The following is a 27,210-nucleotide window of genomic DNA, read 5'->3' as shown; positions in this document are numbered from 1 at the left end:
AGTCATGCTACCCCTCTATTCTGCTTTGGTTAGACCACACCTGGAATATTGTGTCCAATTCTGGGCACCACAATTCAAGAGAGATATTGACAAGCTGGAATGTGTCCAGAGGAGGGCGACGAAAATGATCAAGGGTCTGGAGAACAAGCCCTATGAGGAGCGGCTTAGGGAACTGGGCATGTTTAGCCTGAAGAAGAGAAGGCTGAGAGGAGATATGATAGCCATGTATAAATATGTGAGAGGAAGCCACAGGGAGGAGGGAGCAAGATTGTTTTCTGCTTCCTTGGAGACTAGGACGCGGAACAATGGCTTCAAACTACAAGAGAGGAGATTCCATCTGAACATGAGGAAGAACTTCCTGACTGTGAGAGCCGTTCAGCAGTGGAACTCTCTGCCCCGGAGTGTGGTGGAGGCTCCTTCTTTGGAAGCTTTTAAACAGAGGCTGGATGGCCATCTGTCAGGGGTGATTTGAATGCAATATTCCTGATTCTTGGCAGGGGGTTGGACTGGATGGCCCATGAGGTCTCTTCCAACTCTTTGATTCTATGATTCTATGATTCTTGTGTGGCATATTTTCTTTCTCTGGCAAGGCAGTGTGTGGGCTGATCAAATGTGAACTACACGTGGTCTATTTGACATTACACCACAATACTGTATAGTTTTGGTTTTCATGGTATATTGTGTAGTCAGTGGTCAAGTGGTATATATTGTATAGAATGGTTTTAATTGGATATTGTATTGTGGTCCAATGGTATCTCATTTAGAATTATTTTGATGGACTTAATTATTTGTTTTTAATGGTCCCATGCCGAATATTGTTTTAGTGTTTGTATGTTTCAGGTTGCATTTTGCATTGTTTTTGATATGGTTTCCCGCTTTTGAGTCTCTTTCAAGAGAGAAAAAGCAGGATATTAATATAATTCTAATAATAACAATAACTATTATAATGTAAGTTGGGAAAAATAAAGGGTAATTGTCAATTTAGTTATTGCACCTTGGAAAAAGTGCCCCAGAAAGTTTACAAAGGTGCAATATCCTTTCACATCTAAGAGAAAAAAAGTGTAATGCGAAGAAGATGAAGAAGAAGGAGTAATAGTAGTAGTAGTAATAGTAATATAATGATATAATATACCTAATGATGAAACTGCAAGTCGCTTCTGGTGTGAGAAAATTGGTCATCTGCAAAGACAATGCCCAGGGGACACCCACATGTGTTACCATCCTGTGGGAGACTTCTCTCATGTCCCTGCATAGGAAGCTGGAGCTGACAGATGGGAGCTCACCTTTCAGTCAACAGTTCTGGTGACCTTTCAGTCAGCAGTTCTGCCGGCACAAGGGTTTAACCTATTGTGCCACTGGAAGCTCCATATATGATGATGATGATGATGATGATGATGATGGTGATGATATTACAAGCTATGGCATAGAGACTCTTCCTGTTTTTCATATTGTGTTCCTGCATAGAGGGGGGTCAGACTAGATGGCCTTTGGGGTCATCATCCACTTCTGTTATTGTTTTTGCAAGGAATTACAGCTGTTGAGTGCATTTCTGCCCTAGATTGGTCTATAGCAGGCATGTGCAAACTTTAGCCCTCCAGGTGTTTTGGACTTCAACTCCCACAATTCCTAACAGCCAGTAGGCTGTTAGGAATTGTGGGAGTTGTAGTCCAAAACACCTGGAGCCCCGAAGTTTGCACATGCCTGCCATAGACCAATCTTGGGCAGAGATGCATGAATTATGGGACTTGTAGTCCAAAACACCTGGAGAGCCAAAATTTGCCCACACCTAGTCTATAGCTTTCATTAGCCATGCTGATTGGAGGAATATGGTATTTGTAGTCCATTCAAAGTGAGCTCTTCCAGGGCCTGTCCTTGGAAACCCTCTGCAGACAATATACAAGGAAACTGAAGTTACGTTTTTCTGGTTTTTTATTATTTCTCCATCTCTTTCTCTTCTTTTAAACATCTTAACAAAGCACAGCGGGGAAACCCTTTTTCCCTCTTTAAAAAAACTTTCTCTTGATGTTTTCTTATCATTAATTTAAGCGAGGAAAGAGAAGAGCGGAGCACAGCGAGGAGAAAGAAGCATTTGCATGCGATTTGCATTTTGGGAGGAAAATGAATCAGGCTGGTTATGGAGGAAGCAGGAGGTACATTGGACTCGGATTCTTCCTCTGCTTTACCTGAGAATAAGAAACATTGGATTCAATGGAATGAGCTCCTAAAATGTATAGGTCCACACTCTTTGCAATAACCCTTGAAGATGCTCCTTTGAGGAACTACAACTCCCAGAATGACCCAATGGCCATGCTGAGAGATGCTGAAATCTCCATGAGTACCTTTTCCAAGCTAGCCAATAGTGCAGAATGTTGGGACCTATAGTCCGACAAAGGGTGTTAAGTACAACTTGCCTCATAGTTGAGTGGAAGCCATTTGACACCACTTAGGCCAGTGTTTCTCAACCTGGGGGTCGGGACCCCTGAGGGGGTCGCGAGGGGGTGTCAGAGGGGTCGCCAAAGACCATAAGAAAACACAGTATTTTTTGATGGGCATGGGGATTCCATGTGGGAAGTTTGAGCCAATTCTATGGTTGGTGGAGTTCAGAATGTTCTTTGATTGTAATGAACTATAAATCCCAGCAACTACAACTCCCAAATGTCAAGATCTCTTTTCCCTGGACTCCACCAGTGCTCACATTTGGGCATATTAAGTATTCATGCCAAGTTTGGTCCAGATCCACCATTGCATGAGTCCACAGTGCTCTCTGGATATAGGTGAACTACAACTCCCAAACTCAAGGTCAATGCCCATCAAACCCTTCCAATGTTTTCCATTGGTCATGGGAGCCAAGTTTGGTTCAAATCCATCGCTGGTGGAATTCGGAATGCTCTTTGATTATAAGTGAACAGCAACTACAACTCCCCAAATTACAAAATCAATCCTCACCCAACCCCACTAGCATTCACATTTGGGTGTATTGGGTATTTGTGCCCAGTTTGGTCCAGTGAATGAAAATGCATCCTGCATATCAGATATTTACATTATGATTTATAACAGTAGTAAAATGACTGTTATGAAGTAGCAATGGAAACAATATTATGGTTGGGGGTCACCACAACATGGGGGACTGTATTAAGGGGTCACAGCATTAGGAAGGTTGAGAACCACTGACTTAGGCTGTTATGGAGTCCTGGGAGTTGTAGTTTACCATGGCCCCAGTATAAGGATTGTAAAACTACAACTCTAAGGATCCCATACCATTGAGCAATTGGGAGACAAAGTGGTCTCAAACAGCATTCATTTCACAGTGTGGACACATTCTCAGGCTTTGCTTTTAAGGTCATAGAAGACAAAGGATGTTGCATCCATGGTTCCTCCCATTGGTGATAAGTGAGTTCAGCTCCGGGTTTGGTGACCCGGCATATCTAGATTCCCAGAAAGCTGAATGAGACATAGGCAAGTCGAAGGCAAAAGCAGAGGCATTTCTTTTCAATGGCCAAAGAGGATGTCCATGGAGAAAGCACTCTGAAGTACCAACATACCACAATTGCAAACACAGAGCATTTTTATTTCATGTGACAGCTATTCAAGAAACCCATGCCAGTTCCTGATTGGCTCAAAAACTGTCCAGCTAGGATCCATGCCCTGGTTGGCTCTTCCATGGTGGCGGGGAATTTAATAAGCAGTCATTATAGCATTTGAAGTGTCAGTCCGTTTATTGATCCATGTCAGACACCTCGCCCTCAAATCACCAACAGAGCAGTCGTACAATCCTAGGCCAGCCAATTAATTCTCGGTAAAAACAAGAGAAGAAGCCAGATAACAGTCCTGAGCCAATACAATTCCCGAACTTCTAAACAATGAAACCGTGTCCATGAATCCAAAATCACAAAGCAATCCAGAGTTCCAACAGTGTTCACAAGTCTCTAGAGCACGAAGTCTAAGGCTTGTTTACAAACGTTGCAGCCAGCAATCAGGCAGCGCGATTGCTGTCTGGCTGAATGCCTCTGCTGGGACTTTTCTATTTTCTGCAAAGGAAGGCACCATTCACTTTTCTTCCTCCTGTTCCACAGAAGCCTCTTCAGTTTGGCCGGTAGTCTCAGTAGTTGTTGCTTCTGGTGGTGGCTAGAGGAGTTGCTATTCCTGGCTGGGATCTTATCTCAATAGCCAAACCCCCCTCCATGCTATCCATGACAATCTGCATCTGGAAAGGAAGGCGGTGTGGCATTGGGTTCATGATACAATAGAGGTAGTCCAAAGTACACAATAGAGCAGAGACCTTTTTTTGAGCAGAGACCACTTGATCAGGGACCACTTTGATCAGGGATCACGTTGACCAGGAACAACTTGAACAGGGACCACGTTGACCAGGGACCACTTTGAACAGAGACCAATTGATCAGAGACTACTTGAACAGAGAGCACTTGAACAGGGACCAGGAACCACTTTGATCAGGGACTGTTTGAACAGGGACCACTTGAACAGGAGCCACTTTGATCAGGGATCAGTTGAACAGGGACCAGTTGAACAGGGACCACGTTGACCAGGGACCACTTGAACAGTGACCACTTGAACAGAAACCACTTGAAAAGGGGCCACGTTGACCAGGGACCACTTGGAAAAGGGACCACTTTAATCAGGGACCACTTGAACAGGGACCAGGAACCACTTTGATCAGAGACGGCTTGAACAGGGGCCACTTTGATCAGGGATCAGTTGAACAGGAACCGGTTGAACAGGGACCACGTTGACCAGGGACCACTTGGAACAGGGACAACTTGAACAGTGACCACTTGAACAGGGACCACTTGGAACAGGGACCATTTTGATCAGGGACTACTTGAACAGGGACCACTTTGATCAGGAATCAGTTGAACTGGAAGCAGTTGAACAAGGACCACGTTGACTAGGGACCACTTGGAGCAGGGACCACTTGATCAGGGGCCACTTTGACCAGGGACCACTTGAACAGGGGCCACTTTGACCAGGGACCACTTTGACCAGGGACTACTTTGACCAGGGAGCACTCTCCAACATTAGTACCAAAAGGGTTACGAATCAGGTTTGGTCAATTTATTGTCAAGGGCATTCATGGCCGGAATCACTGGGTTGTTGTGTGTTTTCCTGGCTGCATGGCTATGTTCCAGAAGCATTCTCTCCTGACATTTTGCCTGCATCTATGGCAAGTATCCTCAGATGTTGTGAGTTTTTGGTCAACTTTAGATTGGGTTTGGTTATTTGGGGTGCTGATTCAGAAAATTGCATTGGATAGACCACATCAGCTCTAGTTTCTGATACAGAACATATGCCATCCAATAGCTGCCCTCTCCTTACCCACAAAAAACCATATCTCATAATCTAGAACTGATGTGGTAGTAGTCATCTTTTGTGGGTAGTTAACCTCTCCCCTCCCGACATCCCTGTTGCCTCAGCACTATAAGAGGGTTTTGCAAGACCAGTCGCTCTCTTTGCTTCATGGTTTCAAGGGAATGGTGAAGTAATGGTGAGTCCAGGGACCATATTTTCATTCTTGCAGACCACTGGTGGTCCATGGACACAGGTTGGGAACCACTGCAATAGAGGCTTGAAGGTGGTGACCATCTCAATGGGTGTTGCAAGGGCGAGGCTGGCTCGAGGCATTGGAGAAGGGTCATTCCCATAAATATCCCCAATTGTATTGGGAGGAAAACAGGAAATGGATCCCGGAGCACTGACACAAATGCATAGTTTTCTCCCCCATGTCTCCCAGTTCATTGTGAGTAGATAGTTTCCTGGATATTCCAAAGGTAGTTCGTGAAATGAGTTACTAGAAGACAAAGGCACTCACTCATTGTATGTCCCAATGGAGCTGCATCTTTCTATTTATCCATTTTATGTTTTATAATTTGGGAGTCTTGATATCATTGATTTCCTCCCCTTTGTGATCAATTCCTCCATGGTTGATGCCCTTAACTCTGTGTTCCCACCTGGTTTGAGCACGTCAGCATGCTGGTGATCCTCCTGAACTGCGTCACTTTGGGGATGTTCCAGCCTTGCCAGGACACCAAGTGCAAGTCGGAGCGGTGCACCATCTTGGAGGTAAGCGAACATCAACACCCTCTTTCTTCCCTTCTCCAAATCCCCATAGTTACATTTGCCTTGGACTTCAAAGCCCGGCATCCCTATCATAGACCAGAATCAGTCTGGCAAGATCCGGAGAACTACACATCCCTCTGAAGGACTTCAAGGACTTGGATACAGCTCCACCTGGGTGCATCTACACTGTAGAATTAATGTGTTCATTTCCCAATGACTGTAGCATCTCTGCAGTACAATGAATGCAGTTTGGTGCCATTTTAACCACCCTGGCTCATTGCCATGGAATCCTGGGAGAGGTAGTTTGGTGTAGTTTGGCCTTGGCAAACCTCAGCTCCCATTTCCCCATAGCATTCAGCCATGGCAGTTCAAGTGGCGCAAACATGCCTTCAACCTCAGTGTCGACACACCTTTAGCATCAGGGATATTTCATTTGACAATGACGGATCATTCTGTGTATTTTTTTTGGCTTTTCCAATTATATGATATGGCAGTGGACAGGATATTAAATATGAGATCTTGATCGGTGGAAATAAAATATAGAATTTGTATTCAATGGAAGGCTTATCCAAGCTTTTGGAAAGGCGGAGAGGACACGATCTAATGCCATTCGGTACCACTTTAACTATCATGGCTAAATGCTAGGGAATGATGGGAGTTGTAGTTTCACAAAGTCTTGAGATTTCTCTGCCAAACAGTACCAAACTACCACTCTCGGGATCCCATAGTCACTCACTCATTGTACGTCCCAATGATCTGTAGTAAAGTAGCGTTGAACTGCATTCATTCCACAGTGTTGATCAGTGGTTGCAAAGCCATGTCTGGCCACTCAAGTTTCTAAAAGGTTCGCCATCACTGATGTAGATGCACCTGTAGATGGTGATGGACTCTGCTTATTTATAATAATATATAATATTTATATTATATATTATTTATATCCTGCCCTTCTCCCCGAGGGAACTCAGAGAGGATTACAGCATATAAACAGACACAGGCAGAAATACACAGACAAAGGCAAAGGCTTCTCCTTTCATTTCCGGCTTTTGAAGGTGGTGTTCATCTCCGGCTCTGGGGGAGGTGCTCTGCAATGTCCGTAGACACCTCCTGGTTGTGCGGCCAGCATGATTGCATGGAGCGTCTTTTTGCCCTTTCCCGACGAGGCTGTACCTATTGATCTACTCACATTTGCGTGTTTTCTAACTGCTAGGTTGGCAGGAACTAGGGCTAACAGTGGGAGCTCACCCCGTCCCATGGATTCGAACTGCCAACCTTGAAGTCAGCAGTCCAGCAGCACAAGGGTTTAACCATTGTGTTGGGAATTGGAGATGTTAGGCTCAAAAAATAACCCTTACTTGGGGTGATTCCACCATAAATATAACAGAGTGCTTGAATCAGACTTCATAACCAGCAAAAACTTACGTGTGGTGAGTCAGGATCCGCTTCCATTCAGTGAGATGGCACAGGATTGCAAAGTCACAACTTTAGGTTCAAAATATTTATTGAAGTATTGTGAACCTCCCTGAGTCCCCTTCGGGATTGAGAAGGGCGGTATACAAATATCACAATTAATTAATTAAAATAAATCCATTCTAGATAGAACAGGGTCTTGGAAGTCATGTTACCCCTCTATTCTGCCTTGGGCAGACCACACCTGGAATCAATTCTGAGCACCGCAATGGCAGGGAGATGTTGTCAAGCTGGAATGTGTCCAGAGGAGGGCGACTAAAATGTTCAAGGATCTGGAGAACAAGCCCTATGAGGAGCGGCTTAAAGAGCTGGGCATGTTTAGCCTTCAGAAGAGAAGGCTGAGAGGAGACATGATGAGGGCCATGTATAAATATGTGAGGGGACGTCACAGGGAGGAGGAGCAAACTTGCTTTCTGCTGTCCTGGAGACTAGGACTCGGAGCAATGGCTTCAAACTACTGGAAAGGAGAGTCCATCTGAACATTAGGAAGAACTTCCTGACTGTGAGAACCATTCATCAGTGGAACTCTCTGTCCCAGAGTGTGGTAGAGGCTCCTTATAGAATCATAGAATCAAAGAGTTGGAAGAGAGCTGATGGGCCATCCAGTCCAACCCCCTGCCAAGAAGCAGGAATATTGCATTCAAATCACCCCTGACAGATGGCCATCCAACCTCTGTTTAAAAGCTTCCAAAGAAGGAGCCTCCACCACACTCCGGGTCAGAGAGTTCCACTGCTGAACGGTTCTCACAGTCAGGAAGCTTCTTTGGAAGTTTTTAAATAGAGGCTGGATGGCCATCTGTTGGGGATGCTTTGAACACAATTGTCCTGCTTCTTGGCAGAATGGGGTTGGACTGGATGGCCCACCAGGTCTCTTCCAACTCTATGATTTGTAGCAGTAGTTGGAGGGCTTTGATTGTGTTTTCCTGGCAGAATGGGGTTGGACAAGATAACCTCTAGGGTTTCCTTCCAACGTTATGATTATTACTAAGCAAAATGATTCCAGACCCATCTTTTGCTGATTCTCCCTTTCTTATCTGTAATGACATTTCGAAGCTTAAGGCCTCCAATTTCTTTATTTTATTTTATTTTTTCGCTCACTTCTGATATAACAGCAATTGCTTAGGCAGCATCTGCCCAAGGGAAGACCTTGGCGGGACCTCGTAGACGGCATCCTATTGGGGTCAAAGCACCCCATGACTTTCCCCCGTAGCCCTGGGCGTCCCCTAGTAGCCATTTCAGCCGCCTCCGAGCCACATTCCGTTCTACTTTTCTGCAAAAATAGAAAAAGAAAGCTTAGCTGACGAGGCTCCAAAGCATTTCCAAATTGCTTTTTCTAAATTGCTTTTTTTGTAAAGGCTTTTAATCCAATTGTGTTTTGTTTAATGGGGTTCTTCAATGGCGGTAATAACTCACTCTGTTTTGACTGCAGGAAAAAGGAAAGCCTGATGTCATGGTGGCCAACGTCATCTTAAGCATAAAGGTGCATCTACTTTGTGGAATTAATGCACTTTGGTGCCACTTTAATTGCCGTGGACAATGCTATGGAATCCTGGGAGCTGTAGTTTAATGAGGCACCAACAGAGAAGGCTCAAGACCTTCCAAAACTACATCTCCCGGGATTCAATAGCATTAAGACACAGCAATTAAAGTGGTGCCAAACCACATTATGGTGTAGATGTACCCTGCAATGGACATGTACAGGATTGGCTTCATCCTATGGGATCTTGAGATTTGTAGTTTGGGAATGGGCTTCAACTTCTCAACTGAGGCATCAAGACCTTGCAAAACTACAATTTCTAGGATTCCATAGCATTATGACACAGCAGTTAAAGTGGTGCCAAACCACATTATGGTGTAGATATACCCTGTAATTGACATGTACAGGATTGGCTTCATCCTATGGGAACCAGTGATTTGTAGTTTGGGGATGGGCTTCGACTTCTCAACCAAGGCATCAAGACCTTTCAAAACTACAACTCCCAGGAATCCATAGCATAAAGACACAGCAGTTAAAGTGGTGCCAAACCACATTATGGTGTAGATGTGCCCTACAATGGACATGTACAGGATTGGCTTCGTCCTATGGGATCCTGAGATTTGTAGTTTGGGGATGGGCTTCGACTTCTTAACCGAGGCATCAAGACCTTATAAAACTGCAACTCCCAGGAATCCATAGCATTAAGACACAGCAGTGAAAGTGGTGCCAAACCACATTATAGTGTAGATGTGCCCTGCAATGGATGTGTACAGGATTGATTGGCTTCATCCTATGGGATCCTGAGATTTGTAGTTTAGGGATGGGCTTTGACTTCTCAACCAAGGCATCAAGACCTTTCAAAACTGCAACTCCTAGGAATCCATAGCATAAAGACACAGCAGTGAAAGTGGTGCAAAACCACATTATAGTGTAGATGTGCCCTACAATGGACATGTACAGGATTGGCTTCGTCCTATGAGATCCTGAGATTGTAGTTTGGGGATGGGCTTCATCTTCTCAACCAAAGCATCAAGACCTTCCAAAACTACAACTCCCAGGAATCCATAGAGTTGTAATTTGGGGGTGGTCTTTGACTTCTTAACCGAGACCTTCCAAAACTACAACTCCCAGAATGCCATACCCTTGAATCATGGCAGATAAAAGTGACGCCAAACTGGATTAATTCAGCAGTGTCGATGCACTCAAAGCTGACTCATATCTCTGGTTTTTCTTTCCTTTCCCAGATGCAATAAGGTTCTTTTTTCCCCTTTTCTGACTATCCAATGCAACTAATTATTATTTTTATTTTTTACCTACTGCAGGCATTTGACCATTTCATCTTTGCCTTCTTTGCGGTGGAGATGGTCATCAAAATGGTGGCTCTGGGGATCTTTGGGCAGAAGTGCTACCTAGGAGACACCTGGAACCGCTTGGACTTCTTCATTGTGATTGCCGGGTCAGTAGACTATGCTCACCTCTCCTTTTGAGTAAGCCTTCCTATCTCTAGAGTGCCCTCCTGTGGTTGTATCTGTACACTGCCACATGAGGTTTGTTTTGGGGGGTCCTGGCTTCGAGAGGATAGTATTTACCAGTCAAAACCCCACCAGTATTTTAATTTGGGTAATGAAGACTTGGTGTGCCAAGTTTGACCCAGATCCATCAAGCCATGCAGGAGCCTTTGTGGAACATACATACAAACACACAGATTAGATAGATAGATAGATAGATAGATAGATAGATAGATAGATAGGTAGGTAGGTAGATAGGTAGATTGGTAGATTGGTAGATTGGTAGATTGGTAGATTGGTAGATTGGTAGATTGGTAGATTGGTAGATTGGTAGAAAGATAGACGACACAGATAGGCATTAAGAGATCATCGGTGCTCCAAGTTATGGGTGTGTCTTTACTGATATTTGGGCTGTTCCAATATCAGCAAGCCTTTGGGTGCAGCTACACTGTGGAATTAATGCAGTTTGATGCTACTTTAACCGCCCTGTCTGAATACTATGGGATGCTGGAGTTGTAGTTTGGTGATGCACCAGCCCCTCTTTGGCAAAGAGAGGGCTGAAGACCTTGCAAGGCTACAACTCCCAGGATTCCATGGCAGTTTAAGTGGAATCAAACTGCATTGATCCTACAATTTAGAGACACCCCAATCTCTGCACCTTCTGTTTCTCTACAGGGTGTTTGTGCCTCAACAAACTACAACTCCCATGACTCCATAGCCTTGAACCGTAGCATCTCAAGAGGTTCTGTAAACCTTCAATGTAGATGCAGCACCCAAAGGTTGAGTGATATTGGAACGGCACCAACTGCTTGCAAACCTGCTGGCTGCTCTCAGCCGTCGCCAATGTCAGTTCTCCACCTGAACGACATCAAGGGGTCCCACCTGATAAAGGGGCTATTTTGGGGAACGCTGGTGGATAAGGAAGTGTGGGAGAAACGTGTGGGGCCCCTTTTGACCCTCTGGGCATCTTAATTCATGGGAGGCTGGGATAGAAACCAGACCCATTGGCGGTAACCAGGGTGACTTTGATACAAACAGAGACTGGGATCAGAGGATTGGAAGTAACAGGCGGGTTCTCCTTTTCTCTGGACCTCGAGAACGTGCCCCAGAACACGGCGCAAACGAACAGCACTGAGAGCATTTAGTCACCGGCTTCCATTAGGACGGCAGCCAGGTGCCTCTTTCGGTCTCTGCCTTGCATTAGATTCCTGGAAAACCCAGCCAATGCACTCACCTGGCATTTGGCTGACCGCCTAAGCACTCTCAATGGGAAATGGGCCTTTGCACTGCAAATTTCCTCGATGGGTGACCCATGGATCGGCCACATACCAAAACGCACATATCAAATGAAGAAGAAGAAGAACAACAACAACAATGTTATGTTTGCTTTTACATATCCATGAATTCAACTATCTATGGGTAAGGATATTTTTAACAACAACAACAACAACAACAACAACAACAACAACAACAACAATGTTATGTTTGCTTTTCCATATTCATGGATTCAACTATCTATGGGTAAGGGTATTATTAACAACAACAAAAACAATGTTATGTTTGCTTTTTCATATCCATGGATTCAAGTATCTATGGGTAAGGACATTATTAAAAACAACAACAACAACAACAACAACAACAACAACAACAAAAACAACAGCAACAACATTATGTTTGCTTTTCCACATTCATGGATTCAACTATCTATGGGTAAGGGTATTATTATTATTATTATTATTATTATTATTATTAACAACAACAACAACAACAACATTATGTTTGCTTTTCCGTATCCATGGATTCAACTATCTATGGGTAAGGGTATTATTATTATTATTATTATTATTATTATTAACAACAACAACAACAACAACAACAACAACATTATGTTTGCTTTTCCGTATTCATGGATTCAACTATCTATGGGTAAGGGTATTATTAAAAACAACAACAACAACAACAACAATGTTGTGTTTGCTTTTCCACATACATGGATTCAACTATCTATGGGTAAGGGTATTATTAACAACAACAACAACAACAACAACAACAACATTATGCTTGCTTTTCCATATCCATGGATTCAACTTTCTATGGGTAAGGGCATTATTAACAACCACAACAACAACAACAATGTTATGTTTGCTTTACCATATCCACGAATTCAACTATCTATGAGTAAGGGCATTATTAACAACAACAACAACAACAACAACAACGTTATGTTTGCTTTTCCATATCCATGGATTCAAGTTTCTATGGGTAAGGGCATTATTAACAACAACAATGTTTTATTTGCTTTTTCATACCCATGGATTCAACTATCTATGGGAAGGGTATTATTAACAACAAAAACAACAACACCAACCACAGTTCACTTTTCCCTCTTGATCAAGACCCAAAGCATCTGTACATTTTAATTTATTGGAGTATTTGCATCATACTTTTGGCTGCGAAAATTGCATTTTTCATCTGGAAAATAGTTTCTCCTTTTCAGAAACTTCTCTTTCCTCCATGGCAAATGCTGTCTTGTTTGTCCCACCAATGGATGCCTTGATACAACCACTCCAGTTTTCCTTCCTTGAAAGTGTTTTTATTTAGGAATATTATTTCTATCCCTTCCTTTTCATCTGACTCTTTCTTTCCTTTTTTCTTAGCATGATGGAGTATTCTTTGGATGGGCACAACGTCAGCTTATCCGCCATCCGGACGGTCCGGGTACTTCGGCCTTTACGAGCCATTAATAGGGTTCCAAGTAAGTATTTCTAGGGTTTGAGATAGCCCTTTTTTCTGAATTTTGTGGGAGTTTGACCCTTTCCTCTTTTCTGAACCCTGCCATTCCTTCAGATTCTTGTAGTGTTTCCAATGACAGTTCTATACTCTGTGGGTCTCCCAAGATTATCAGCATATTATCTGCGAATGTGTTTATTTTATATCTTAGACTTTGTGTGCATAGCCCCTTATTGCCTTCTTTTTTGTCTCATATTCCTAAGTAATATGTCCATTGAGAGGGGAAAACAGTAGCAGAGAAAGCCTTGTCTTGATCCCTACTATATGTTTCCCTTTGTTCTTTAAACTGAAGTGATGAACTTGACCAATCTTTGGTGAAGAATAATTCAAACATTTCAAAAATGAATTCAAAGCAATAGAATAGCTACCATTTGGTCTCCACTTAAGAGCATAACTTCAACATTTTTTAGACTATAATGCTAATCTAAGATCCATATTTTACTATAATGTTCATTGTCCCCCAGCCACTCAGAATCCATATTTTGGACTGCAATGCCCAGTATCCCCAGCTAGAATCCATATTTTGGACAACAATGTCCATTGCCGTCATCCAGGATCCATATTTTACTATAATGTTCATTGTCCCCCAGCCACGCAGAATCCATATTTTGGACTGCAATGCCCTGGATCCATAGCTAGAATCCATATTTTGGACTACAATGCCCATTGCCCTCATCCAGGATCCATTTTAAAACTATAATGCCCATTGTCCCCCAGCCACTCAGAATCTATACTTTGGACTGCAGTGCCCAGTATCCCCATGTAGAACCCATATTTTGGACTACAATGTCAATTTCCCCCATCTAGCAAGACTCTGGATTTGGACTCCAATACCCATTATCCCCCAGCCACCCAGGATCCATATTTTGGACTGCAATTCCATTGTCCCCAACCAGCCAGAATGCACCATTTCAAGACCAGCATGACTACATCTTTAAAAACCAAATCTCAGAGAGTTTTCTACATTATTGTTTGAATTGGGATTTGAATGGTTCGCTTGTTCCTGGCTGCAACTAACATAGCCCTTTTACATACACACACACACACACACACATTTCAAAAATGCAACTAAAATCAACTCACATCCCCTTTGAAATGGGGCTTAGTGTTACGACAGGAAGCAGCTGGTCTTTCCGATATCAAAAGGCAACTGGGGCTCTGGACTGCAGGGCTGATAATGAATCTTAAACAGCATCGGCCGCCCAGGTAATCCTCCCTGATCCCCCAATTCACCAGCAAAGCCTTAACATTCACTTACGCTCCTTCAGCGCCTTCTCGGATAAATTGCATCATGACCCAGTGCAAGCTGAATCATGCCTTGGATGGGAAAGGAGGGGGGCATAGGAGACTTCCATATCCCACCCCCAGAAATGCCCAGTTTAGACCTCCCCTAGATTCAGCCATGGTATCAAAGTACATTCATTCTACAATGTAAGGCTTTGGCTGTGGATCAGGTTCGTTGCTTCGAAAGGTGTCTAATGAATCACTCCGCTGGATTAGTTTGTCCTTTTCTCTCGTCTTCTGCAGGTATGCGCATACTGGTGACCCTCCTGCTAGATACTCTGCCTATGTTAGGCAACGTCCTTCTTTTATGCTTCTTTGTCTTTTTCATCTTTGGGATCGTCGGCGTCCAGCTCTGGGCCGGGCTGCTACGCAACCGGTGTTTCATGGACACCAATTTCCAAATGTAAGTCTCCCCAAACCCATCTTTGTTGAGTTGGTGAAGACAAGAAGAGATTTAGGAGACTTAGTAAATATGAGTCAACACTCTGATGCCGCAGCTCAAAAGACCAACGTGATTCTAGGCTGTATCCATCAGTCTAGTGTCCAGGTTGAGGGAAGTCATAGTCCCACTCTCTTAGAATCATAGAATCAAAGAGTTGGAAGAGACCTCATGGGCCATCCAGTCCAACCCCCTGCCAAGAAGCAGGAATATTGCATTCAAAGCACCCCTGACAGATGGCCATCCAGCCTTTTCTGCCTTGGAATCACCCTTGTTCCAGTTCTACATTCAAGAAAGAGATGGGCGTGATGGAAGGTGTCCAGAGAAGGGCAACCAAAATGGTCAAAGGTGTGGAAATGTTGGATTCTTGTAAAGAGCAGCTTTGGGTTCTGTGAACGTTTAGGTTGGAGAAGAGAAGGTTGAGAGGTGATATGACAGCCATGTTCAAATATTTGAAAGGAGGCCACATTGAGCAGTTTTGGGTTCTGTGAACGTTTAGCTTGGAGAAGAGAAGGTTGAGAGAGGATATGACAGCCATGTTCAAATATTTGAAAGGAGGCCACACACTTTGAGGAGGGGGCAAACCTACAGAATGGGACACAGAAGAATAGATTTAAATAGCTGGAAAAGTGATTCCACCTAAACATTAGGAAGAACGTCCTGATGGCCAGAGCTGTTCAACCATGCGAGATGTTGCCTTGGAATCTTTTGCTCTGGAGGTTGGATGGCCATCTGTCAGGAAGGCTCATATGGTGTCAACCTGCTTGGCAGAAGGGGTTGGTCTGAATGACCTTTGGTGTCTCCCCAAATTCAATGACTCTATAACCCTATATAACATGATTTTTGTTCCTGGGTTATAAATGTCATTTCCGAATTGGTTCTATCATCAAACCCTAGAAAATGTTTATTAAACTGCCCAAACTTTGTTTCTGAAGGACAACCTGCAGCACATTTTGCTCTAGTTTTTCAATGACCTACTCATAGATCATCATTTCTCAACCTGGGGTTCAGGACCAATGGAGGTGTCACTAGGGGGTGTCAGAGGGATTGCCAAAGACCATATTGGTCATGGGGGTTCTGTGTGGGAAGTTTGGCCCAATTCTATCATTGGTAAGGTTCAGAATGCTCTTTGATTGTAGGTGAACTATAAATCCCAACAGATACAACTCCCAAATGTCAATTCTATATTCCTCAAACTCCACCAGTGTTCACATTTGGGCATATTGAGTATTCATGCCAAGTTCGGTCCAGATCCACTGTTGTTTGAGTCCCCCATTGTTGTTTGAGTCTCTGGATGTAGGTGCACTACAACTCCAAAACTCAAGGTCAATGCCTACCAAACCCTTCCAGTATTTTCTGTTGGTCATGGGAGTTCTGTGTGCCAAGATTGGTTCGATTCCATCGTTGGTGGAGTTCAGAATGCTCTTTGATTGTAGGTGAACTATAAATCCCAGCAACTACAACTCCCAAGTGACAAAATCAATCCCCTGCCCAACCCCAGCAGTATTCAAAATTGAGCATATCAAGTATTTGTGCCAAATTTGCTCCAGTGAATGAAAATACATCCTGCATATCAGATATTTACATTATGGAGCCCCTAGTGGTACAATGGGTTAAACCCTTGTGTCGGCAGGATTGAAGACCGACAGGTTGGAGGTTCGAATCTGGGGAGAGTGTGGGTGAGCTCCATCTGTCAGCTCTAGCTCCCCATGCAGAGACATGAGAGAAGCCTCCCACAAGGATGGTAAAACACCAAAACATCCGGGCATCCTCTGGGCAATGTCCTTGCAGACGGCCAATTATCTCACACCAGAAGCGACTTGTAGTTTCTCAAGTCACTCCTGACACGAAAAAAATAACATCATGATTTATAACAGTAGCAAAATTACAGTAATGAAGTAGCAACAAAAATAATTTTATGGTTGGGGGTCACCACAACATGAGGAACTGTATTAATGGGTCACAGGATTAGGAAGGTTGAGAAACACTGTCATAGAGTCTCAACCAATTCAACAGAGCCACAAAAATGACATTTCTGGAATATAACAACTACTTTCAAAGGAAGGGCTGCACAATAAAACAGGAATTAATGCTTTCAAATCAGGAACATATATTTTCTAATTTTGTTACATAGTGTAATAAGAACAAGGAGGACCAGGCAAGGGCCAGGGAAGGGCCGTCTTTTGCTTCTTTGCCCAATATGGTTGAGACCCGTGCAGAAAACCTGTTACCATCCCTCCGGTTGGTGTTATCTCTTCCATTCTCCTGCCGTTGGGTAATGGCTTTTCAGCGCCTCTGGGAGAGACAGGATGGGCTCTGGACACATCTGATAAGACCCTCCAGTGGGTTCCAAGCCCACCTCTCCGATCTCTTGTAGTGCGAGAGACATTTCCCAGACGCGATTCCTCCATTCTCCCTCCTGACTCAACAGCGTCTGGAGATAATAAAGGCCCAAGAGCTTGGATAGGACTCACAAGGTGATACATCCGGAGATAGTCAGTGCTGAAGAGCATGGATAAGGCTCACCAGGTGATAAATAGGCACCCGATGAAGGGCGTCCTTGCAGAAAACCACAGCCATTCTCTGCAAGGCGGCCCAAGTGGGACTACGTCTCTCCAGTCTGCTCCATTGACTCCATATCTGTCAGCTTCTCGGCTGATTGCATTCTTTGGCAGGGCAGCAATTCCTTAATGCATGTCTTGGCCCACTGAGCCCAAAACAGTAGAGGACGACGAACGGGACGTGTTTTAGTCGACCAAAGAGAACTTGCCAGTTACAATCCAGTGGCAACGCTCCTTTGCCCAGTGGGAACCAAGCAGAACTTCATTTAATGCATTTCAAGAGAAGGATATTGTCTGTAGCTACGCCGTTCCCTGAAATCTCAGTGTTTTTAATTGTGTAATGAGGGCAACCAGGTTCATTTGAGGATGTTTAAAGGGATGGGAATTCAGCCTGGGATTAAGTCTTCTTCAGTGAAAGGGATGGAACAATTTTATCACATCTGCATCCACCTGATGTGCCATGGTCCCAGTACGAAATAGGCCCCTATGCACTCCTAATGGATATTTGAACACAAATGGGTACCAGAAGTGCCCCAGGTGCATCAGAAGTACCCAAAGTAAGTGTCCAAAGGGTATCGGAAATGCCCAGTGTGCATCACAATGTTGTACGTCACAAGAGCTCAATGAGCATGTGAGCTCCCCAATGCACATCAGTAGTGACCCATGTACATGAGAAATATCCAATGTGCATCGGAAGTGTCTGATATGTATCAGAAGTAAGTGTCCCATATGCAATAGAACTGTCTGATGCACAAGAGAAGTGCCAGGTGTGCATCAGAAGCATCCAATGCACATGATAAGTGGCCAGTGTGCAACAGAAGTGTCTGATGCACATGAAAAATGTCTAGTGCATGTGAAAAGGCTCTGGTGCATAAGAGAAGTGCCCAATATGCATTAGACATGTCCAGTGTGCATCAAAAGTCCCTAATGACATCACAAGTTCATAATGCATGCGAGAAGTGTCCAACATACATCAGAAGTGCTCAATATACATTAGAAATGTCTAATGCACATGATAAGTGTCTAGTTCCCAATTAACATTTCAAGTGACCAATGCTCAGTGTCCATCCCAAGAGCCCAATGCACATAAGAGGTGTGCAATACACATAGAGGTGCTCAGTGTACTCCCCAAGTGTCCAATGCACACAAAAGGTGTGTGATATGCATAGAGGTGCTCGGTGTACATCCCAAGTGCCCAATGCACACAAAAGGTGTATAATATGCATAGAGGTGCTCGGTGTACATCCCAAATCCCCAATGCACACAAAAGGTGTGTGATATGCATAGAGGTGCTCGGTGTACATCCCAAATCCCCAATGCATACAAAAGGTGTGTGATATGCATAGAGGTGCTCGGTGTACATCCCAAGTGCCCAATTCACACAAAAGGTGTGTGATATGCATAAAGGTACTTTGAAGTACTTTGGCCACATCATGAGGAGACAGCAAAGCCTAGAGAAGACAATTATGCTGGGGAAAGTGGAAGGCAAAAGGAAGAGGGGCCGACCAAAGGCAAGATGGATGGATGGCATCCTTGAAGTGACTTGACTGACCTTGAAGGAGCTGAGGGTGCTGACGGCCGACAGGGAGCTCTGGCGTGGGCTGGTCCATGAGGTCACGAAGAGCCGGAGACGACTGAACGAATGAACAACAACAATGCATAGAGGTGCTCGGTGTACATCCCAAGTGCCCAATGCACACCAAATAGGTATGTGATACACATAGAGGCACTCGGTATACATCCCGAGTGCCAAATTCATACAAGAGGTGCTCAGTGTACATCCCAAGTGCCCAATGCACATGAGAAGTATCTGGTGTATCTCAAAAGTGTCTGATGGCCATGGAAAGCATCTGATGTGTGTGGAAATCATCTGGTCCACATGAGAGGTGTCTGATACACATGAGAAGTGCCCAATTCACACCAGAAGTGTCCAGTGTACATCAGAAATGTCCAGTGGACATCACAAAGGCCCAGTGCACATCGGAAGAACCTTGTGCACATATCTGAAGTGCCCAATGGTCACCTGGAGCTTCACATGCACATCGAAAGCACATTGCTGAGGCTTCAAAGCATATCCTCTCAATTCACTAATTTCAGTAACGCATCCGTAAAGTTAAGAAACATTGGCCATAACATAGATGCTCAGCCAAGATCAACGTGGGGCCTTCCCCGTCTTCTTGCCCACCTCAGGATATTTCAGAAGCTCTTGCTGGTGACTCAATAAAATCAAATAATCCCATGCAAAGGAAAGTCTGGGGGCGGCGGTTTGCGGAAAGGGAGCTCTCCAGCAATTAAAACCGGCGGCTATCTCAGCCGAACAGGAACAGGAGAGCGGATCCCCCAGCAATTAAAAAGAGATTGGCGATAAGCCTCCGTGCCGGAGCCCGCTTGTTTCTACGCCTCCCCGTCGGGCCACCCAAAGAGCCTGGAATGGCCGGTGGCAGAGTCGCTTTTCGTTAATACATCTGTCAATAGAAGGAAGGTTGTTGGTTTTGTTTGTTTTTTAATTAATACCTTTGAAAATATGATTGGGCTTGTCAGGAGTTTGGAAGCTGGAAGATGGAATGGTGTCTGGTCAGTGGCACTCAGAAGACCTTGGACGGATGGCCTTTTGAGGCATCTGAATAACTTGTGACAGTTGGCTAGAGATGCCACCATATTCATATTTCGATATGGATCTCATGTCTCTTTCTTTTCTCCAAGCTAAACCTACCCAGCTGCCTAAGCTATTCCTCAGAGGGAGTTATAGTTTCCAGACCTTTGGTCATTTCAGCCTTCCTTCTCTGAACATCTCCAGTTTGAATTGTGCACAGAACTAGATATACTGTATTATTATTCCAGGTGAGGTCTGACCAAAGCAGAATAGAGTGGGACCTGACTTCTCTCCATCTAGTCCAGGCATGGACAAACTTGGGCCCTCTGGGTGTTTTGGACTTCAAGTCCCACCATTCCTAACAGCCTCAATGTGACGGCGTGAGTGGCGCCACCTGTGTGTAGAACTTTAAAGTGCAAAGGTTTAAACTGTATAACATGCCCAAACTTGCCTAGTTTGTAAATGTATAGTTGGATTGATTGATTGGTTGGTTGGTTATTTATAGCTGTCAATCAATGTTGTTTGCACCAGTTATATTGCTTCCTCAGCTCAATTGCTTGGCTCCACCTCTTCCTGGAGGAGGGCAGAGCTTTTCTTTTTCTATTCTACAGTCAAACTTTCTATCAGATAGACGTGAGAAAGAGACTTGGCTCTAAAACCCTTAATTAAGTTACCTCTCATCATCAATTCTAAGGTTTTGACCCTTGGAACTCATACTTGCATTGCATTGGCCTTTTTAGCTGCTGCGTCACACTGTTGGCTCATGGTCGTCAGGTGGTTTGCTAAGACTCCCTTTCACATGGATTGCTCTTGAGCTATTTTATGTTTGAATATTCATACCCTGCACTTCTTGTCCTCACTCCACCTTCTCCAAACAAAACATACTCCCAAAGCTGGTCTTCATCGGGATTCGTGGTATCCAGGCCTTGGACCATTTGAGTTGCCCTTCTTTGGACATACACATTTGTGGTTCAACACTGATTCCTTCTTTCATGTGCAGCACATACATTTCTTTCATCTCAGTGAATCTCTACTTCTAATCTCCATCGAGAAAATGACAACTGACCAAAGACATCAATGCAGTGGTTCTCAACCTTCCTAATGCCGTGACCCCTTAAAACTGTTCCCTCATGTTGTGTTGACCCCCAACCATAAAATTATTTTCGTTGCTACTTCATAACGATCATTTTGCCACTGTTATGAGTAGTAATGTAAATATCTGATATGTAGGATGTATTTTCATTCAGTGGACCAAATTTGGCACAAATACCCAATACGCCCAAATTTGACTACTGGTGGGATTGGAGGGAATTTGTTTTGTTATTTGGGAGATGTAGTTGCTGGGATTTATAGTTCACCTACAATCAAAGAACGTTCTGAACTCCACCAACTATGGAATTGAACAAAACTTGGCAGAACTCCCATGACCAAACGTTTGGTAAGCATTAACCTTGAGTCTGGGAGCTGTAGTTTACCTACATCCAGAGGGCACTGTGGACTCAAACAATGATGCATCTGGACCAAACTTGGCATGAATACTCAATATGCCCAAATGTGAACACTGCTGGAGGAATATAGACTTGACATTTGGGAGTTGTATCTGCTGGGATTTATAGTTCACCTACAATCATAGAATTGAAAGAGACCTTGTGGGCCATCCAGTCCAACCCCATTCTGCCAAGAAGCAGGACAATTGCGTTCAAAGCACCCCCAACAGATGGCCATCCAGCCTCTGTTTAAAAGTCTCCATAGAAGGAGCTTCCACCAGAGAGTTCCACTGCTGAACAGCTCTCACAGTTAGGAAGTTCTTCCTAATGTTCAGGTGGAATCTCCTTTCCTGTAGTTTGAAGCCATTGCTCCGCATCCTAGTCTCCAGGGCAGCAGAAAATAATAATAATAATAAACTTTATTTATACCCCGCCACCATCTCCCCGATGGGACTCGGAGCGGCTTACATGGGGCCAAGCCCAAACAACAATTACAACGAAGAAAAACCGAAAACGCAAACCGAAAACGTGAACAATAAACAACAACATCATAACAAGTTTGCTCCCTCCTCCCTATGACTTTCCCTAACATATTTATACATGCCTCTCAGCAGGCCCGTAGCCAAGATTTCGTTTCGGGGGGGGGGGCTGAATTTTTTTCAGGGGGGGTTTCGGGGGGGCTGAGTTTCGGGGGGGGGGGGTGAGTCTAGCTAGCAAACTTTTTGTATCATTACCCCAATACCCCCATGCATATGGGATATATTGAGTATGGTGATCAGATCATGATATGAATAAACATAACAGTTTAAATAATGCACCAGGAAGGCCTTTTCGCGAACCACCATGAGAATTTGGGGGGGGGGGGGTGAAGCCCCTCAAGCCCCCCCCCCCCCCCCCCCCCGGCTACATGCCTGCCTCTCAGCCTTCTCTTCTGCAGGCTAAAAATGCCCAGCTCTTCAAGCCGCTCCCCATAGGGCTTGTTCTCCAGAGCCTTGATCAATCAAAGAGCATCCAACAAACTTCCCACACAGAACCCCCAGGACCAACAGGAAATACTGGTTTCTGATGGTCTTTGGCGACCCTCTGACACCCCCCCCCCCCCCCCCGGTTGAGAAACACTGTAGTAACGTTTCTTTGTTTTCCCGAGGTCCTACAACTTGACTTTCCTGCATCCGTACTACCGTCCGGAGGAAGGGGAAGAGAACCCGTTCATCTGCTCGTCCCACCGGGACAACGGCATGCAGAAGTGCTCCAGCATCCCCAACCGCAAGGAGTTCAAGGTGGAATGCACTCTGAGCATGGACTCCTACAGCCCCCAGTCCTACCCCTTGGACCTCAGCAGCCGCAACGGCTGCATAAACTGGAACCAGTATTACAACGTTTGCAGGACGGGCGACTTGAACCCGCACAGCGGAGCTATTAATTTTGATAATATTGGCTATGCTTGGATAGCTATCTTTCAGGTAAGGGCCCCTCGCCTTTTTGTTCTTCTTCACCAGGGAACAACGGAGAAGCAGGTTGGTTGGAGGAATGGGTTTCCTTGGCTTGTATCAAAAGGGGAGGAAGGAAGTGGAACCTCCTTGTTGGAGGAATGGGTTTCCTTTCCTTTGAGAGAAAGGGGGTTGAAGTAACGAATCCTGTCCTTGTTGGAGGAATGGGTTTCCTTCACTTATATAAAAGGAGAAGGAAGAAAGTTTGGAGGAATAGATTTCTTTTGATTGCATAGGGAGAGAGTTGAAGAAACTGGAATATTGTATGGTCGAAGGCTTTCATGGCTGGAATCACTGGGTTGTTGTAGGTTTTTCAGGCTTTATGGCCATGTTCCAGAAGCATTCTCTCCTGATGTTTTGCCTGCATCTACGTCAAGCATCCTCAGAGGTTGGAGCCCCCGGTGGTGCAGTGGGTTAAAGCCCTGTGCCGGCAGGACTGAAGACAGACAGGTCGCAGGTTCGAATCCGGGGAGAGGCGGATGAGCTCCCTCTATCAGCTCCAGCTCTTCATGCGGGGACATGAGAGAAGCCTCCCACAAGGATGATAAAAACATCAAATCATCCAGGTGTCCCCTGGGCAGTGTCCTTGCAGACGGCCAATTCTCTCACACCAGAAGCGACTTGCAGTTTCTCAAGTCGCTTCTGACACGACAAAAAAAATCCTCAGAGGTTGTGAGGTCTGTTGGAAACTAGGCAAGTGAGGTTTATATATGTCCAGGGTGGGAGAAAGAACTCTTGTCCACTTGAAGCAAGCGTGAATGTTGCAATTGGCCACCTTGATTAGCATTGAATGGCCTTGCAGCTTCAAAGCCTGGCTGCTTCCCGCCTGGGAGAATCCTTTGTTGGGAGGTGTTAACTGGCCCTGATTGTTTCATGTCTGGAATTCCTATGTTTTTTTTTAGTGTTGCTCTTTATTTACTGTCCTGGATTTAGAGGGTTTTTTTTAATATTGATAGCCAGATTTTGTTCATTTTCATGGTTTCCTCCTTTCTGTTGAAATTGTCCACATGCTTATGGATTTCAATGGCGTATCTGATATGGTGGTTGTCAGAGTCGTCCAGCATTTCTGTGTTCTCAAATAATATGCTGTGTCCAGGTTGGTTCATCAGGTGCTCTGCTATGGCTGACTTCTCTGGTTGAGTTAGACTGCAGTCCCTTTCATGTTCCCTGTTTCGTGTTTGGCCGTCCCTATGTAAACTTGTCCTCAGCTGTATGATAACTGGTAGATTTCTACAGAGGTGAGAGGATCCCTCTTGTCTTGTTGAAGGCTTTCATGGCTGGAATCACTGAGTTGTTGTAGGTTTTTCGGGCTATATGGCCATGTTCTAGAAGCATTCTCTCCTGACATTTCACCTACATCTATGGCAAGCATCCTCACAACCTCTGAAGATGCTTGCCATAGATGCAGGCAAAATGTCAGGGGAGAATGCTTCTAGAACATGGCCCTATATCCCAAAAAACCTACAACAACCCAGTGATCCCTCTTGTCCTTTGCTGAAACAATCAGGGCCAGGTAATACCTCCCAACAAAGGATTCCCCCAGGCAGGAAGCAGCCAGGCTTTGAAGCTGCAAGGCTACTCAATGCTAATCATGGTGGTCAATTGCAACATTCACACTTGCCTCAAACAGATTCTTTCTCCCACCCTAGACATTATTCCAGAGATATACAAACCTCACTTACCTAATTTCCAACAGACCTCACAACCTCTGAGGATACCTGCCATAGATGTGGGTGAAACGTCAGGAGAGAATGTTTCTGGAACATGGCCATACAGCCTGGAAAACTCACAGTGACCCAGGTTTCCTTTGCTTCCATGAAAGCGGGAATCTTGCTGTTGTTGGAGGAAGGATTCCTTTCATTTGTGAAGGCAGAGGATGACAAAACAGAGCAATAGGAGGCTTTACCATTTGCAAAAAGGCTTTATTTGGCTCTGAAAAGGGATGCTCCGGTGCCTTAAGCTTGAAAGCGCTTTACAATGGAGTAAAATGGCAAACTTAGTGGTTATGTCACTTGGGTGAAACTGCATCTCTCCAGCCTCTTGCAAACGCAAACAATCATTTCCAAACAATTTTGCAAACTCTTTTTAAGGGCTCAAGCTTCACCTTGGTCTTAAATCCGCACCCGGCTCTTCTTTGGAAACCTTTCCAGCTTCTTCTTAGCTTTCTGGGTTTTCCGTCTCTTGATTTGATGTTACACCGAGTCCTTCTTGCACTGCGTATCTTATTTCATTCTCCCCATGCAAATGCCAGGGCTAATTAGCATGATAAATCAAGCCCTCATGAATATGTTATGAAGGCTCGTTTATTACCCCTTCCGACAAGCGCCATTGGTTTCTATCCCAGGCGGAGTGCGTGAGGATATCCGCATAATCCATCTGATCAATATGTCTCTTGGTAAAGTTACTGTTTTGAATTGCTTTTTCTACCATATGGCTGAGGGATGCTGGTGGTTGCAGTTCAGATGAATTCTGGTTTGAGCTGCATCACTTTGGTCTACACTTCAGATTCAAAACATTCCTAGAGTTATCCTTTTTGGGTGTTATCATAACTGTCTTGGCAAGATTTTGTCGCCATTGCTTTCTTTTGAGGCTATTTATTTGTCGTGTCAGAGCAACCAGTCCATTATATTACATTTCTAACAGAGCAAAGCAAACAAACAGAAAAATACACAACTTGTGAGTTTGGTAGCTGGTTAAATGTCCTTTGACCAGTATCTGGCCACTTGAAGTGCTTCTGGTGTTGCCGCAAGAAGGTCCTCCCTGGTGCATGTGGCAGGGTTCAGGTTGCATTGCAGCAGGTGGTCAGTGGTTTGCTCTTCTCCACACTCGCATGTCGAGGATTCCACTTTGTAGCCCCATTTCTGAAGGTTGGCTCTGCATCTCGTGGTGCCAGAGCGCAGTCTGTTCAATGCCTTCCAAGTCGCCCAGTCTTCTGTGTGCCCAGGAGGGAGTCTCTCATTTGGTATCAGTCATTGGTTGAGGTGCTGGGTTTGAGCCTGCCACTTTTGGACTCTCGCTTGCTGAGGTGTTCCAGCGAGTGTCTCTGTAGATCTTAGAAAACTATATCTAGATCTACAGAGACACTCGCTGGAACACCTCAGCAAGCGAGAGTCCAAAAGTTGCAGGCTCAAACCCAGCACCTCAACCAATGGCTGATACCAAATGAGAGGTTGAGATAGTGTGACTTCCTCCCCCCCCCCCCATGACTGAGCAAGGGTTCAAACACTGGGCTCCCCCAATCCTTCAACACAATGTGGTGTCGTTTTTAATTATTTATTTGGAGGAGGTTTACCCTGAGGCTGAGAGAGTGTGACTTCCTAACCTCACCAGCAGAGTTTTGTGGCTGGGCATGGATTTTGAAGCCTGTTCTCCTTGTATTCTAACCCAATACCAAAGCACTAGGCCCTGCAGGCTCCCAATTGTCGTATGGCTCTGACGGATAGACATTTTTCTTAGCCGTTGCCTTCCTCTGAAGCTGAGAGAGTGTGACTTGGCCAAGGCTTTCAGTGACTGAGTAGGGATGTGAATACTAGCCTCCAACACTCAAACATCTACATCATTCTGGGCTTTCCATGTTGGCCCTGTTATAAAAGAAAGAAAGAAAGAAAGAAAGGGAGTTAAGGTAGGAAGAAAATAAGAAGAGAAAGAAGGAAAGGAAGGAAGAAAGGAAGGAAGGAAGGAAGAAAAAAAGAAAAAAGAGGGGAGTTAAGGCAGGAAGAAAATAAGAGAAAGAAGGGAAGGAAGGAAGGAAGAAGAGGAGGAAGGAAAGAAGGAGAGAGGGAAGGAAGGAAGGAAGGAAGGAAGGAAGGAAGGAAGGAAGGAAGGAAGGAAGGAAGGAGAGAAGAAGGGAGGGAAGGAAGGACAGAAGAAGAGGGAGGAAGGAAGGAAGGAAGGAAGGAAGGGGGAGAAGAAAGAAAGAAAGAAAGCAAGCAAGCAAGCAAGCAAGCAAGCAAGCAAGCAAGCAAGCAAGCGGGGAGTTAAGGCAGGAAGGAAATAAGAAGAGAAAAAGCAAGGGAAGGGAAGGGAGGAAGGAAAGAGA

At 44.6% G+C, this 27,210-nt stretch overlaps 1 protein-coding gene across 5 annotated transcripts in view; it reads left to right on the top strand.

The window, feature by feature from the left end:
* Positions 1-27,210, top strand: part of LOC132782099 (voltage-dependent T-type calcium channel subunit alpha-1H) — a 229,014-nt gene that overhangs the window by 112,873 nt on the left and 88,931 nt on the right. For all 5 annotated transcript variants that reach the window (XM_067473303.1, XM_067473305.1, XM_067473304.1 and 2 more), the window contains exons 3-7: positions 5,967-6,078; positions 10,342-10,475; positions 13,185-13,282; positions 14,845-15,004; positions 22,829-23,144. In XM_067473303.1, coding sequence (XP_067329404.1) covers positions 5,967-6,078; positions 10,342-10,475; positions 13,185-13,282; positions 14,845-15,004; positions 22,829-23,144 — 820 coding nt within the window. The remainder of the gene's footprint in view (positions 1-5,966; positions 6,079-10,341; positions 10,476-13,184; positions 13,283-14,844; positions 15,005-22,828; positions 23,145-27,210) is intronic.

This window comes from Anolis sagrei, chromosome X, assembly GCF_037176765.1.
Source record: "Anolis sagrei isolate rAnoSag1 chromosome X, rAnoSag1.mat, whole genome shotgun sequence".
Classification (NCBI taxonomy): Eukaryota; Metazoa; Chordata; class Lepidosauria; order Squamata; family Dactyloidae; genus Anolis; species Anolis sagrei.
This window is presented reverse-complemented; position numbering and strand designations above follow the sequence as displayed.